This window comes from Beta vulgaris, chromosome 8, assembly GCF_026745355.1.
Source record: "Beta vulgaris subsp. vulgaris cultivar EL10 chromosome 8, EL10.2, whole genome shotgun sequence".
Taxonomy (NCBI): Eukaryota; Viridiplantae; Streptophyta; class Magnoliopsida; order Caryophyllales; family Amaranthaceae; genus Beta; species Beta vulgaris.
The window spans coordinates 47,072,954-47,089,939 of NC_079209.1; the positions used below are offsets into that span (position 1 = coordinate 47,072,954).

General features: G+C 33.8%; 1 protein-coding gene across 1 annotated transcript; it reads left to right on the forward strand.

Annotated features, from left to right (window-relative positions):
* The first annotated feature begins 8,165 nt into the window (after window positions 1-8,165).
* LOC104909081 (putative transcription factor bHLH041) lies at window positions 8,166-16,142 on the forward strand. The gene is made up of 8 exons (XM_019247179.3): window positions 8,166-8,777; window positions 8,979-9,101; window positions 9,224-9,329; window positions 9,451-9,465; window positions 9,580-9,642; window positions 9,963-10,679; window positions 11,193-11,591; window positions 15,720-16,142. Exons 1-8 carry the CDS (start codon window positions 8,665-8,667, stop codon window positions 15,786-15,788), a joined length of 1,605 nt encoding a protein of 534 aa, XP_019102724.1. The 5' UTR covers window positions 8,166-8,664; the 3' UTR covers window positions 15,789-16,142.
* The last annotated feature ends 844 nt before the right edge of the window (window positions 16,143-16,986 follow it).

Genomic DNA, 16,986 nt, shown 5'->3' on the forward strand with positions numbered 1-16,986 from the left:
TTTTCACGTTTGTAGAGATGTTTCTTTGAACATCAATATCTCTAATTGTGTATACGTAAAAATTACAAAGTTTGATATTTGGAATCCTTGCATTGAGATAATTCTAACAAGGCACCGCTCGACTATGTTTTTTCTTGCATAATAATATGAGATAACTTAACAAAGTTTGTTGATGATATTATCAAAAATGAAATTATGCAATAGAAAAACACAGAGGAAGTACAAAATAATGGTGCGCAATAGATGTTTTTTTTTTGTCAAAACTTAAATACATACTAATGATTTCTATGAATACTTCTTCCGTTCTCTAAAATTATTCCTATCTATTGTAGATTCAAATACTAAGGCAAGAATGATAAAAAATGTAAAAGTTGGTCATCATTGTTTTCTGAATACAAAAACATACTTGTGGAAGAATGTGAAATTAAGTAGATCAAACAAGTGAATAATGTAGAATGGAAATGGAAGAAACTTTATATCGGATACTTCGAGGGAGTACATTTGAGTTTACAGTGTATTTTTTTATTATTTTTTTAACTGGTACATGGGTACTAGTGGAATCCCTATCTCAGAGACAACCCACTAGGAACCTAAACTAGTGGAATTCCTATCTCAGGAAGAATTGAAGAAACAACTAGGAACTGAGTTACAAAAAAGAAAATAAAAAAGATATAGTATTAATAGTTTCGATGTTTTCTAAAATTTACTATATACACAATACAAATAATAGTTGTTTTTTTAAAAAAAACTTTGTAACCAATCAAAATATTGAAAAGTGCAAGGATGAGGAGCTAGCTCATGTGGTAGAGCACTCCCCTCTGATCCTTGAGGTCAGGGGTTCGATCCTTACCCCCAGCATTACGTTGGGGTATTTCCTTAGCATGCTTTGCATGCTTTACCAGCCAATGTGCTGGTAGTTCCTACAAGGCTAGTAGCCTTGGTAGGGGTTAGCCCTTGGGCTGACTTAATTTCCCAATCAAAAAAAAAAAAAAAAAAAAAAAAAAAAAAAAAATTGTAAAGTGCCGACAGAGGGTCAGGGCGGGTTGGCCCATAGACTTGGTTCTTGACAATTTTGGGCTTGAAGCCTTCCCCATGCCTAACAAGAAAAAAGGGGCATAAGGCCCGGTATGAAAATATCTTGTCGCGATAGCACAGTCCAGGGCCATGTTTAACACGGGTAGATAGAAACAATACATCAACCAAAATCTGCTCCATAACTCTCCTACACTAAAAGAACAGTTCGCTTCCTTCAGCCATATTAGTAGCAACAAAGATGCCAAACAATGAATCGAAAAACAAGGGCCTATTATCCTTGATTATTCCTTTCTCCTGTCAAATTCAACAACGATCGTTATAACTACATCTACTTATTGGATAAATTATCCGTTCTTAATAGATCATTAAAATATAAGGTTGAGGAAATATAATCTAACCACTAGGTAGTAGGGGTGAAAGTTATTAGGATAAAATACAAAATCCAATCCAATCCCAACCGAATTAGTAATTCGGATCGGATTTGAACTGTGCTCGGATTGGATTTTGTATTGAGATTTTTTGACAAAATGGATTTTCGGATCGGATTGGATTGTGGGTAATTGGATCCAAACATCCAATACAAACGAATAGTAATATGCCTTGATTATGGATCTGGATTGGGCTTAATTGCTTAACTGGATTTTTTTAAGAAAAAGCCTAGTCAATAATCCAGTAGGCGTAGCACTTCAACCCTTCCCCTAAAACCCTAACGACACTTAATTCCTCATTTCCTAAATCTACTACGCTATTAAAGATTTTCAAAACGGATCCAATCTAGAGTATGAAAATTTGGAATGGATTGGATCAGATTCAAACTCTAAGTGGTTTGGATTCAGATTGAAAAATTGAAATCCAAATTTTGTCGGATCGGATTGGATTATTAGGCCCTAATCCAAGCCGTACCCCGAACTTTCACCTCTACTGGGTAGACCAAGCTTTATCCGACCCGTTGAAATAAACAGTTTTTGTTTTGGGTGTGGTTTAGGTCCATTTCAATTAGGTTAATTAGAAGGGTAAAAAATATACCTTCTTTAGTTATTATCATTAGCGTTTCAAAGTAGCTAACATATTATTAGTGGACCATGTTAGTTCTGTGTCGATTGTTGTTTAATTCTTTGTTGTTAATTGCCTTCATCAATTAGTATCAACCATAGCAGTAACAGTGCCACACAAATAATTAGACTTGGGAGTAATTGTAGTATTCTGAGGTTGAGGAAATAGGATTCATGAAAATTGCAATGATGCAGATGTCATATGGCATATACTACTCCCTCCGTCCCATAATACAATGCTTGTTTCTTTTTTACACGGTCTCCAAGACGTAACTTTGACCTTTAATATCTTCAATTCCGTATTAATAAAAAATATAAAAAGTTTGAGACGAATCTAACAAGATCCCACATGAATATGTTTTTTTTATATATACAAATGAGAATATTCGGCCAAAGATTTTAAAGTTTGACCCACCAAAAATGAAGTAGGCATTGTATTATGAGACGGAGGGAGTATTAATTTTGCAACTTATGGGCCTTTTTAAGATATTGTGCTACCTTGCTTGGCCGACATTTGCAGCATCTTCATCATTAAATTTCCAACAATTTTGTTGCTTCTTCTCTTGTCTTTTATCCCCTCCTTAGTCCTTCCATTATTATTTCTAGAGTTATAGTGAAACAATCTTGGGTCAAGTAGGGAAGTTCCCCTAAATCACATAATCTGGTCTCAAACACAATTTCACAGTCAGTCTGGGTCAAGTTGAACCTCATATATGTTGTGCACATATGAGTTGTCTCATATTGAAGAAAGAGGAGAGAAAGTACCACAATATAAGCTAGAGGAGCTACTCCTACTATTGTCAATTGGTTTTAGTATGGAACCTCTTTTGGGCTTGTATGTGGACCGAACTCTCATCCTTGTGCAGAACCCCATGTATGTTGTGCACATGTGAGTTGTCCCACATTGGAAAAAGAGAAGAGCAAAAATGATCACTTTACATTATTTTTTAAAAAATATTATTACTTTACTAATCTCTATTATATAAGCCAAGGGATGATCAATAGTGTCCCTTAGGAATTTACTTAATTGCCCCTCCACGACATAAATGTTACATTCCAAATTTCCGATTACAACCTCAAGCAATTAATCAAAACCAATTCCACGCATAAACTAGCCAAAATAAAATTCAATCAAATCTCTATTAAACTCAATCAATTCATATAATGCTCAATCACATAAACTTGCCAATAAAAAAGATTCAATCAAAAAGATCCATAATCAAGAACTTACAAAACAATAATACCATAGACAATAACAAAAAAAAAAAATACACGACATTCTCATTACAGAGACAACTCACATTCAAACTCAAGTAAAATTTTCCATAACACAAACTCAATTACAAACACGAACTCCAAACCAAAACAAAATCAGTTTCTTCATAGAATAGAGCTTCACGATATTCTCAAATAGAACATTCTCAAATTTGTGGATACTTTACTGTTAACTAGGTACGTATTTCGTTATTGAAAATAAAATATGTGTAAGTAAATCTTAAGAATATGTACTATGTTCGAGTAAATTTAAACTCAAATTATAGTAAATCTTACAAATATGTATTGTGTTACAAATTTATTTATTTTTTTTAAAAAACTCAAATTACAGTTTATTTAAAATATCATTCAAATATAGTTGATATTCAAATTAGAATTACATAAAAAATGAGCGAAAAAATTCAAATTTCATGAAAAATAACTTCAAATTTGTGCCCATATATTAAAAAAAAAATTGGGACAAAATACTTCAACTTGAATGATTTTTGTGCCCAGATATTAAAAAAAATTTGAGAAAAAAAAAATACTTCAACCCAGATATGAAAATAAAAAAATTGTACCCATAATCGAATTTCAGCCATCAACTCGATATTCAAAATTACCTTATAGACGACATGAAGAGCAGCGTTATACCCGTCAAAGCCAGCTCCAATGATGACGAGATCATAATTGAAGGTCTAAGGAGAGTGAACTTGATGATTCGAGAGCTGAACCCGACGATAAGTCACTGAGAAACTCAGTGCTTTTCTTTGAAGTCCACATATATACAAGCGAAGATTGAGATAGAGAGGTTTAGCTAAGAATTATTTTTGCGAGAAAATACCTAATTATTCACTATAATAAGACTAGTTGAAATAATAAGATTGCCAAAGAATAGAGGTCAACGACTCAACTTCGGAAAAGTGACTAAGGTTTCTTCTCCCCAAAAAATATTACTTTAAGGTCTTATCTTGCCAAAAAAAAATATATATAAAGGCTTTTTGTTGCAAAACATGATCATAAAAGGTCCTTTTTATTTTCCTGTTAATTTTTAACATCAAGATCTCATTTCTATCTGTTTTTCTCCCTCCCACTAATCTAGAGTCCCCACTCACTATCACTCAAAAATGGCAAAGGGTTGGCCCTTGTTTCATAACTTTGTAACTCGTCATACATAAAAAAATGTAAAATCAAATAGACATAGATATGACAAACTGATCCAAGGGAACCAATTTTTGGGCATCATGCTAAACCCATAGCCAAATTAGCTCAACTTAGTGCCATCTTTAGCACCACTAGAACGAAATAACAAACCATCTCAAAATCCACTCTTTTAGCTAGTCCTCCTACACCGGCCAGGAGGGATTGTATTGTAGTATTCTGAGGCTGCAGAGAGATCATGATTCATGATGCAATGATATTTATCCTCTTGATTTGGCAACTTGTAGGGCTTTGTTAACTCTAGAAAGGTCTTTGCACTAACTTGACGTAACAGCATGATCTTGATCTTCAATTTGTAACATTGTTGTTTACTTTAAATCCACTCTTGTCTCTTATTGCATAGCTCCTTCCATTACTCTTAACAAAATAATTATACATTTATACTACTACTACTACTTTTCAGTACTCAGTCCTCACTCCCTTTCAGTCGCTAGCTCGCTGTATGCTACACAATATCTGCGCTAGCTGCTTCTAACTTCTGCTGTCCCGTCAACATGTGTGCGTAGTAATGAAACAAATTAATCAGCCTATTACTTTTCCTATCGAAAAGGGCATAAACCACGCACGATGGGACTTGGAGAGTTGGAGTCCATACTTGATTATGAAACCATTACACATATAATGTTCACACTAGAATTTGACTCCACATTAGCTCAACATATATAATATATTATTTACACTAGTTTTTGGCTTGACCTTAGCTTAATATACATTACAGAGAATCATTTTTATGGAATAAATCTGAACATGTTGATATAATCTTGAACATTATTTCAAAATCTTTATCTATTACTTGGTCTACAAAAGTTATCTAAAATAATAATTTCTCCCAAGTTTTAAATGCTTGTTTCATCAGCAAGGCCGCCTCCTCGTTCCCCTTCTCTTCTCTTCCTCCTAGAAAAATCCTAATTCTTTTTTTCTAGATTGGGGCTGTCATCATCCTTTTGATGGTGGTAAGCCCCAATTTTTCTTTTTTCTTCTAATTTTTATTGCTTTTGTTGTTAACAATATCTCATTCTATCACTTTTTGAGAGTATTCTACCCAATTTTTGGATCCTTTCTCTCCTTTTATGGAACTTTGGAGTTTGATATTATTATCTTCCCACAAATTTTAAAAAAACGGTATGAGAAATTGTTTTGGAAGAAATTGAAAACAATCAACATGAAAAGGATTGGAAACTCGGATGCAGTCAACATGGTTAGATCAATAATATGTTCTTCCCCAAATTATGTCAGAATGATAGACCTTCCCATCAATAGTTGCTTGATTCATCAAATACAAGGTAGGGGGATACGATGTATTGCTCGATCTGGTTCATTGTACTCTTCTCGAAAACGAATTTGATTTAATCTTGTCCGATTGTGTCTTGCTTTTTAATACTTATTGTAGATATCATTTGACTTTCAATCAATGAAATTTCTCTTTCAAAAAAAATACTTGCTTTATTTCTCAATAAGTGCATTACTTTCCTTGTATAGAATAGTCATAATAAGTGCAACCAAACTCAAAACAATCCGTTTTTGGTAAAACAGGCCACACACAAACAAACCGTGCGGCCAAACAATTCCCATCCTCCTTCTCCTTCCTTCCTCAAATCTCCAACTGTTTTACCGTACCTCTTCCTCCTTCCCCGCCCTAATTCATCTTCTCCTCACATTTGTCATTTTCTCTCTCCTCTTCCCAACAAAAATCCTACTCCCTTCTCTCTCTCTCTCTCTCTCACCATTTTCCATTTTCTCTCTCCTCGATTTCTTCTGCCATTAAAGCTGTAATGGCGAACCACGAAGAGGAGCACCACGAGTAATCGTCGTTGATGGAGAAGATCTTCGGCAAGATTCACGATGTTCTTTGAGTTCGCGAATGGTGATTTCCCCAAAGACTGAAGATTGCAGGTGATGGAAAACTTCGGCGGCGATTGAAGAGAGGTATTCGACAATTTTGGTGCCGCCTTTTTGCTAGTTGATGAGGCCATATGAACCTCGTTCGCGATCTAATGATGGTGGTGGGGTTATGGAAGTGAAGGCCTGTATTTGAAATAGTTTGATGGAGGAGTTGAGAGGCCAATGATGGTGGTTGGTTATTTGAGTCGGTGGTTTCGATGGTGCTGTGGTGGTGATGAGGAGGAGGAGGACGTGGTGGTTCCATGGTTTGATCAAAGAAAGGGGAGGGAGATTGAGAAATGGTTTGGTGTTTGTATAAAGTAACCCTTATAATGCAAAAAGTAACCCATACTTTCACTAAAAAGTAACCCTTAATATTACAAAAAAGCAACCCTTAGCATTTGAAAAAGTAACCCATAGTTTTAGTAAAAGTAACCTCTATTTATCGTAGAAGTACCCCTTATAATTACAAAATGTAACCCATACTTTCCGTAAAAGTAACCCCTTATCATTACAAAAAGTAATCTCTGGTTTCAGTAAAGTAACCGCTTAGCATTCGAAAAAATAACCCTTAGTTTCACTAAAAGTAACACCTAAAAATTAGAAGAAAAAAAAAATTCAAAAGTAAATGATTTTACGAAAAGTAACCCCTCCGAAAAAATGAATTTTACGCTTGGGCTTTTTTTAGGGGACGCAGACTTCATTATAAAGCCTAGCTTGGGCCTTTTATTAGCTGGCCACACCATTTGTTCAAGGTGTGGCCTGCCTTATACAAAAGTTTGTGAACTCAAAATGGTAAAAAATATAATTACAAATTTGCCACTAAAAAGCAAAATAGGACCACTACTTTTTTTTTTTGTATCACAACTTGAATCACCCTACTCTACTATGGTCCCAACTTTCTCTCTCTACATTCTTTGATATTTCCTATTTGTCTATGATGCTTTTATTGAGAAATAGAGGTAGTAAAAGATTTTGTTCTCCAACTAGAAAATGATTTGGGCTTGGTTATATTGGAGGAAAATGTTTTCTAGAAAAAGATTTTTTCATTTTCCGTTGTTTGGTTGGACAAGGATTTACAAAGGAAAATCAAGGTGGAAAAGAGTTTTTCATCTTTTTGTAAACATTTTCCTCCAAATTTGAAAGAAAATAATTTTTCTCCACTTTTCCCTTTCTTAATTAGCTCAAGAGATTTGCATCAAACCAAATAAAGAAAAACTAATATTTTCCTTAAAACACCATATTCCATCAAACCAAACTAATTCTTAGGTGAGATAATTTTTCAGGGTAAAGCGACACATATCATCTCTTCTTCCTACTTTATTACTCCTTTAATTTCATTCTCGATACTATTCTTTTTGGAATCATTTTTAGAGAAAAATAAATTCAAATCAGAAAGAACAAAAGTAAACAGAAGCAGGAGTTAGGAGTATATAGTAACAAAAGGGATTAATAAATAGATAAACAGACTAGTGAGAACGCGATAGTATAAAAACAAATAAAACCGAAAATAAATAAAAAAAACTCCAAAAATAAAAAAATAGAGTTTGCCAAATTGCATAGATCGTCAGAAAATGATAGTAATTGGTATGCCTCCCTACCTTGACCCATTTCAATATTTTCTCTCAAACCGCAGACTTTGACCACTTACTTTTCGAACACCCTTTAATATTCTTCTTCGTTTGGCTGCCTTCTCTTTCTCTCTCTCTCTCTCTCTCTTTCTCTCTCAAATCCAGCTAATCTTTTTTCCTCCAGTTTTCTCCTCTTTATTTCAATCTCATCTTGACAATCTTTCCCCACCATTCACAACGTTCAAATTTTCCTTCCTAATATTCTCTACTAACTCCCTCCTTTTCCATTTCCACCTATATATTAATATCACTACAAATAATTTTCAAGCCACCTTTTCTCAGACATAAATATATATAAACAAATCATTTGTTATAGACACTCATAATTTTCCTATATATTAATTTCCTTGTCTTATTTAATTTCGACTCGAAATTTGTTTTTTTTAATAGTCTAGACTCGATTTATGTGGTTATAGATAATCACGACTACTTTTCAAGCCTTATAATTTTCGTACATACGAATGTTCATTATTACAAAAATCACCCACTTTAATTATGTACTACTAGTAAGAGGAGTCTATGTGTTATTCCTTAGTTTATAACAACTCTGCTGACAAAATTTTCTCCATAATGCAAAAACACCAAATCGGATGGACTCGGTCTTCCAACTCAGTAATGGAGACCGAGTTAGCTGCCTCCTTAATCTAATGCACTCCTTTTCTGCCTCTTACATTTGTCTTTGGACCTACTCACAACATCTCAAGTACGTATATTATACTTCATTCATTCGATCTGTTCTGAAATAAATGAAACGCTTCTCTACTTCATATGCGAGCTTTTTTATGAGAGAAACGTTTCATTTAGTTCAGACAGAGAAAGTACTACTATTAAATTAGGTTTCTTTGATCTTCATATCATGTATATATGCTAATAGAGTAATAGTAAATTTTCTTGTATGTGGCAGTTGTTTGTATTGTGAAGAAGGCCATTTCCAAGAAGAGGCGAGTTCTTCGTCGTCATCTGGAGTTACGATTTCTAGAGGGCTCTTTAACGAGTACAAACAATCTGTTTATACTATCGGCAACGAGTATGATACAACTAATTGCTATTTCCATTTATTTCCGTTGTACAATAAGTTATTGTGAGACCGTCTATTTTATATGTGTTCGGGATTAATATCGTATGTGTAATTTGTGTGTATATGTACAGTCTTGTTCCAGGATTTGCATTCAAGAACAAGAATCCTTACTTAGAGTTGCAGGAGTTAGATCTTCATAGGCTAGCATCAATTGAATTACAACGTCAATTTTACTTGGTAATGAGGAGATTTCCTTCATTTTGTTATGATAATTAGTCTAATTAGCTGCATGCAAATTTATTATATAAGAATTGATTAGTAACTAATTGTTATTTTTTTCTTTGTACATGTTTTACAGGAAGCAAAGATAAAGGTTTGTTGTCTCAAGATTTATACGTACTCCATATATATATATGCTTATTCTCAACTTGTGTTATCCTTATACATTTAATTACTGGTTTAATGAGGAAACTTTGATGTAATGCAGATTGCAGTATTCTTAGGTTGTGAAAGAGGTGAGATTGAACTTGGCATGTCCAATATTCCACAAGTAAGTACCCGTCAAATTAAAAGCTACTTTTTGGATAAAAAATTACAAAAGTGTTTGATTGGTTAATGGGTAATTCGTAATTGGTTGCTCGACGACATAAAATCTATTTTATAAGTTCTTAAATGTTATCTTGGCTGAGGTCGAGGGAATATATATTTGTACTACATAGAATTATTAATTTCGTGCAGTGTTACAAACGTAACACACGCTTACATTTCCCCATTGCATAACAGTTGTACGATAAACTTAGCTTTTGAAATATTGGGAGGAATGTGATATGTGCATGGTTTCTAATTAATGTTGATTTTATTTTATTGAAGAACTTGAAGTTGAAGATGCAAAGCCTATTCCAAATGACGGACATTCCAATATCAAAAGATCAACATAACAAGCCATCATCTTCATCTTCTCAATCCATGGACAGTCCTGAATACCTCCCATACTTGTACAATTATCCGATTTCTTCAAACTTCCATCTTCAACAACAACAATTTCTTAAGGAAAGTCCTTCCAACATAATTGATCAGCAAGTGACATCAAATATGCAATCAATAATCCCTTTTACTACAATGACAACTACTGCTGCTACTACTGCTACTACTACTGCTACGATTATTGGTGTTTCCAATCATCTTCACCATCACCCCTTATTACAAAACATTCCTTTTCCTACACCAGAAAGCACGGATGCTGCCCTAACCAAGGCCTATTTGGCAATCTTGTCTTCTCCTTCTTTGTCTTCGAGAGGCGGCGAGCAAGGTTGTTTTCCTGATAGTCACAAAGTAAGGCAAAGGGCTAGTGCTTTCAAGAGCTATCATCATTCGAGTTTAAGACAATGTTCTAACCAAAATCTTAGGAGGCAAACTTTGATGAAACGTGCCATTGCCTTTTATAGAGGGCTTAATCTTAGCAGGATGCAAGAGCCAGGCCGCCCTACTAGCACTCAGTTGCACCACATGATATCTGAGAGGAAGAGAAGAGAGAAAATCAATGAAAGCTTCCAAGCTCTAAGATCCTTGCTCCCTCAAGGCACCAAGGTATATAATTATCTTTTCTGTTCCAAAAAATTATTGCTCTATTTTGTTTTTTCATGATATCTGTTTTCATTCTTCTTTCGATGAACTTTTTCGAAGAAATAGACTCTTTTTTATCCATATGAGCCACGAAGGCAGTACAAAGTACAAAGAATGGGAGGAGGATTCGAACCTATAACCTATTGTTCACAGCACCTCAATCTTAATCACTAGGCCAAGACATCCTTGGCCTAAGAAATAGACTCTAGAAACTAAAAAATGTGCTTTTTCTACAACATTCCGGCCTATAGTCAACCACTTTTTCTCTCTATTTTATAACATTCTTTAAAATAATACGTATAAAGATTATGGGACAAAGAGAATATCATATGTGAAACTAGCTTTGTGCTTCTTCTTAAGTTCTAATTTAGCTTGTTACACTTAGGAGCATTAAATAAAAAGTGTTCAATAATTTAACAATCTTATGCTACGTAGTACATTGTACATATAGTAATGATTTATATTTTGATATTGCAGAAAGACAAAGCATCAGTATTAAGAACTACAAAGGAGTACTTAAGCTCTTTAAAAGCTCAACTCTCAGAGCTTAGCAAAAGAAGCCAACTTTTGGAAGCACAACTCTTAAAAAAGAGAACATCAGAGGCTACAATAACCACACAATTAGATGTTGCGACGAACCGAAATCTAGCTGTTAATGTTACGCCAGTCTCTGAATCAACATCAGGAGAAAGAATGGTGGATTTGCAAGTAATATTGAGAAGAGAAACTTCAGTTCCAGATTTGGTAATTAGAGTATTAGAATTTTTAAAACAAGTTAAAGAAGCAAGTATTGTGTCAATGGAAGCTCAAACGCATCAAGAAACAGCAGGAGTTCATATTCATACAAATTTCGTAGCATTTAGGCTCAGAATTGAGGTACGTATGTGTATGTAGTTGTAAATAATACTAGCATGTAGTATAGTATAGCTACATTTTTTTTTATTATCTGCATGCATGCAATGAAGTGATATTATTGTTGCATGGAGAATATTCAACTTATTATTATAACTAGTTATTAGGATCGGACTATGTCCCGGGTAAGAAAATATTTTATTTATTAATATAATACTTTATGATAATAACACTAAATACAACTTAGCCTAGTTGTTAAGATTTTAGTATATGTACTTGAGGTCTTAGTATATATTTGTATAGATGGTTAAAGAGCACTTTATAGCTAATTTGAATATTTCTAGTAAATCTAAGATAGTTGCATAATTAATACAGTCAAGTAAACAATAATTAAAATTCTAATTGCGAAACACCTCCAATATGAACACCTTAGATTATTGTATTAGTATCTAAGATTAGAGTAAGAATGAGTACAAAATAGAGGTATGTTGAAGCATCAAGTTGGCAATATAATACAAACTACACTTTTACATTTGTAGTATATGTAGTTTGAATGTTTCCAGAAGTCTAAAATAGTTCTTCCACATATATAGACATAGCTTTGTGAACCGTTTGAACACCCTTATTATATTTTGTTCCATCCTATTGATATAATCTCTATGACAGTATCTTGGCCCCAGGTGGTAGTTGATTGTGGGTTGTTTGTTTAGCCTAAAATAAGTTAGTTTTTTTTTTTTAATGTATGGCAACTTATATGGTTGAACATGTCTTTTTCCAAATGACTTGGTCTTTAGGGGAGGCGGGGGAGGTCAAGTTGCCTGGACTGAGTATTTGAAGGGAATAATAGTATATTAGCTTATTATAGTATTAAAAAGAAACACTTGATTTTTAGATAAAATCTAGCAACATAAATCGTCCTGCATATGTGGTCTTATTAAAAAAAAGAGTTGGATTGTTACCTACAGAATATATTTTATGTGATCTTTATACATCATACGTAGAAACTAGGGGTAATAATGAGCCTGACAAGCTTGCGAGCAGCTTGGGCTCGACTTGATTAAAGCTCGGCTCGTTGAACCTCGGCTCGCGCTCAGGCTCGACTCGAGACTTAAACGAGCCGAGCCGAGCTAGGCAAAGCTCGTAAACAACTCGATTATTATTTTATACTAAAAATAATATTTTATATTACAAAAATATTTTATATTAAAGTATTTTATATTAAAAAATTATTTATATATTAAAAAATTATTTATATATATTAAAAAATAAATTTTCCAAAGGAACTCGAGCCCATAATCGAGAGCCGAGCCTAAACGAGCTCACGAATCGAGCCTGAGCCTAATCGAGCTCACGAGCTGAGCCTGAGCCTAATCGAGCTCACTAGCCGAGCCTGAGCCTAAACGAGCTCACAAGCCGAGCCTTAGCCTAACGAGCTCACGAGCCGAGATCGAGCCGCAAACTCTAATCACGATCTCGAGCCGAGCCCATCGCTGTTCGGGCTCGGCTCGCTCGATAACCCTAGGCGCAACCAATCACATACTTAACAATTACGTGATTTATTTAAATTTTCACAAATTCCTCCAATATTCGGAGGGTTGTTAGAGGTCAGTTGTATTGTCATGTCGTTGCATAATAGTTGTATAGTAATTTGAGTTGAAACTTATCATACTCGGCCTTTCTATAAACCTTTGGCTAAGTCTTATACACTACAAATTAACATCTCTTATGCAATAAGAGATGAAAATTGGAGAATGCTAAGCACGCAATACAAGTTCAATAAGTTCCCCCCTACAAGAAGAAAAAGAAAAAAAAAACATCCACTTTAATTTGACACTTTCATCTTTTTAATGTTTTTAGTTGGTTGTATTTTGAGAACTTTGACTGTTGTAACTGTTTGCAGCCTTTATGCTAATGTAATATTTTCAGAATTTTGGGTTAAAGAAAAAGACAATGTTACATCTTTTGTCTAAAAGGGTAGGTGAACTAGTATATAACTACAGTTAGGAATTGGGGTTGGCTCAAGCGGTGAGCTTTCCCATCTTCTCTAGCAAAATCTAGGGTTTAATTCCTATCCCAAGCATTTGCTTGGGATTTAAGGGAAGAGAGAGATTGAGAGTGTCCTACTTGTAATGGGCCTTTGGGTGGGAGCCTTATGCGAGAGCAGCCTAGAGTAATTCTTCTTAGCATTAAAAAATATATATAACTACTGTTTATATCATTCCATATAAAATATATAGTCGTTATCTGATCACAGTATTTTATGCATGTAAGACTTGTTCTCTTCGGCATAAAATAGCTGAACTGAATTGAACTGAACTGAACTGAAATGAATAGTGATATTTGAGAGTAAAAGTATTGTCGAGAGCTGAAGTGAATTGAATTGAATTGAACTGAACTGAAAATAAATTGGGGAGAACAGGCTCGTAGTGACTACACGCCTACGATATGAGGCGACTCCCATGCATGCGCCTGAAATTAGTTAATTACTGAGTGGATTCCTAAAATCCATTGATTTCGTCACCACTTTTAGGAAGAAGATTTCAGAGTTATTGAATAAAATGTTTCAAAAAAGAATAAGTGATCGATCACAGCATTGTATGCATTTAGTTGTCGTTTCATTATTACACCCATCCTTCTCTTTATTCTCCCCTCTCTTACTTTTATGATCAAAATGTTCTAACTTTAAACACAATAATCACCGTATAAGAAAAAAATATGATTTTCTATAATTTTACTAGATTCATTTCAATGTATATTTTTAAAATATCGACTTTTAATAATTTGGACTAATGTATAGTTAGAGATGTTCATAGTCAAAGTTGTACATCAAGGACTGTGCAAATAGTAAAGGAAAGATATAAAAAACGGGGGAGTAGATGCAATCCTAAGAGTTAGCAATAATAACATTTATATTAAAAAATAGTATTATATGGGGATAATATATGACAAAATCACTTATCAATAATAGACGTAATTAGTACTCAGTTTATGCTTAATATATCAACTTTATACCTTCCTATTAAAACTGCATATGCCATTTTTCTGTAATTTTGTGTAAAAGAATGTCTTTACAAATTACAAGTTGACATCATAGTGTTCCACTTCCATTTTCATCAACAACATGTTATTGTAGCTTCTTAGAAAAAACACCCCTTCATACAAGGAGAAAGTATTTGCCCATATCCGATATGTGCACACTTTGTACATATCGGATCTTGATATGATTAGATGTAGTTCAGATATGATTTAATAGCTAGCTGATATGATATAAGATTTCAACTAACAAGCTCAAAAAAAAAAAAACAAAAAATTATAATTTTTTAACATTATTTTTGTCATAAAAATTACATAAATGCCATGATATTGGCCCCATATCAGATATGGGCATATCATTTCTCTTCATACAAGTAGGTACTAATAAATACAAATGAACGAAGTAATAGAATGAAGTACATTAATTTTTTTATCACTCCTTTATTAAGAGTTTAATTTATATCTATCAATTATTAATGAACTATATTTATTTATATATTCCTAATTCAAACCGATTTATGTAAAATGAATTTTAACCATATTTTGACACGAACATGCATCCTTCGTTTTCTATTGATAGCAACAACATTGGTTTTTTTGGATGTTGATTTCACGATAGGGACGATAGTAATAGTATATTTCCTTCGTTTTGTTTTAAATGAAACGTTTTCTTTTTCATGCAACCCAACACGTTTCTTTAATCATTAATATCTTTAGTTGTGCACACGTAAAAAATAAAACAAAGTTATAATTTGATAGTATGCGTTGAGACGAATCTAACAAGATCCCATTTGACTATATTTATCTTTATATAATGGCAATAAATTGGAGTTAAAATTGATCAATAAATAACATAATTTCACTCAATGTTCCATTTAAAACAGAGCGAAGAAAGTATATGGTTCTTTTGCTTCCCGCCAATAGTGACCAGAAATTCAGAAAATTATACACTAATATTTCCAATCTAATTAATGATGCATGTAATGTTTCACCACTTTTTTTGGCAACAATGTTTTACTACTTGCATATTCATATTTGATAAATAATAATACTATAGTTATTTCATAGCATATAGTAGTATATAATATCTACAACTAACACTATGCATACTTGTTGTAGGGGACCGAATGGGACGAATCTAATTTCACTGAAGCACTTCGGAGACTACTTGCTGACTTGGCCCCTTAATGTCAGTGACAATTACTCGTGGAATGGTATGACCATGGCCAGTGACAACAATCAACAATCAGATATCAGCAAATTTATACCATTTTTGTTGGGGTGGGAGGGGGTTGATTAGTTGATACTCCAGTACATTTTTTGGTGAATCAATTATCACATCACAATTTTTGCACAAAGTAAAGTGAGTTTAAAATGGTACATACAAATGTGATTGTGATTACTTTGTTATAATGATAACCATGATAGAGAAATTGTAATTTTTGGGATAGTGCTACTAATTAACTCATTACGTATACAACATTTTTGTACCTCTTGAGGGCTTTCATGCCTAACAAACAGGATTATTAGAAAATCTTTTGTAAGTAATTTTTCTTAGTAATTGATAAATTATTACATTTAGCTTTTACATTCTCTTTTTTTGAGGGGAGACAACCATAAATCATTAATCAAGAGAAAAAAAATATCCAAGAGTACTTAGAGGGAAATCTCTAAAAGATAATGATTTTTCCGATCCTGCTCTACTCTAAAAGAAACTAACTTAGCAAGGTGGTGGGCGACAAAACTCCCGCCTCTCTTGACGTGAGACCAAACTATGGAATTAAAGTGACAACTAAACAACAAAATATCCTCTAACACACTATCAAATTCTGAATAATAAACTACAGCTCAAGACAGAGAATTAACAAGCACTTAACTATCAGATTCCAAAATGAAGTTAATTGTCATAACCATGGCGCTTGGCAAGCTTGATAGCTAGAAGAAGGACTTTACTTTTCGCAATTTCTGAAGACCACCAAGCTCGTACTCGACGAGTTGCTGCAAAGAGAACATCTCTCTTTCCATCCCTCACCACAACACCGATACCTATCCATCTTTTTGTTATCAAATAGGCATCTGAATTGATCTTCACCACCATGCTAGCAGGTGGAGAGATCCAATCGTTCTCACTCATTGGAGTCGGGATGCTTGAATTGTATAAACTTGATGTGTGTAAGTATTATGTTCAAGAGCTAAGTGAGCCATGCGAGCGAAATCACCCCCACTTGGTATCGTCTTGTCTTCAAAAACTTTATTGTTTTCCTCCATCCATATGCTTCACAGGAGAACGGCTGCTCTTTGCCTTAGTTGCACATCTCCTTTCTTCCACTCCAAAACTAAATCACACCAACTCTCCCCAGCAAGCTCCACCAAACTCTTGCACCCG

Excerpts from the sequence above, each read along its gene's own strand:
- LOC104909081 (XM_019247179.3), top strand. The coding sequence starts at position 8,665 with ATGGACTCGGTCTTCCAACTCAGTAATGGAGACCGAGTTAGCTGCCTC. Across the intron at positions 8,778-8,978 it reads ACCTACTCACAACATCTCAA|TTGTTTGTATTGTGAAGAAG; the intron begins GTACGTATATTA and ends TGTATGTGGCAG. Across the intron at positions 10,680-11,192 it reads TGCTCCCTCAAGGCACCAAG|AAAGACAAAGCATCAGTATT; the intron begins GTATATAATTAT and ends TTGATATTGCAG.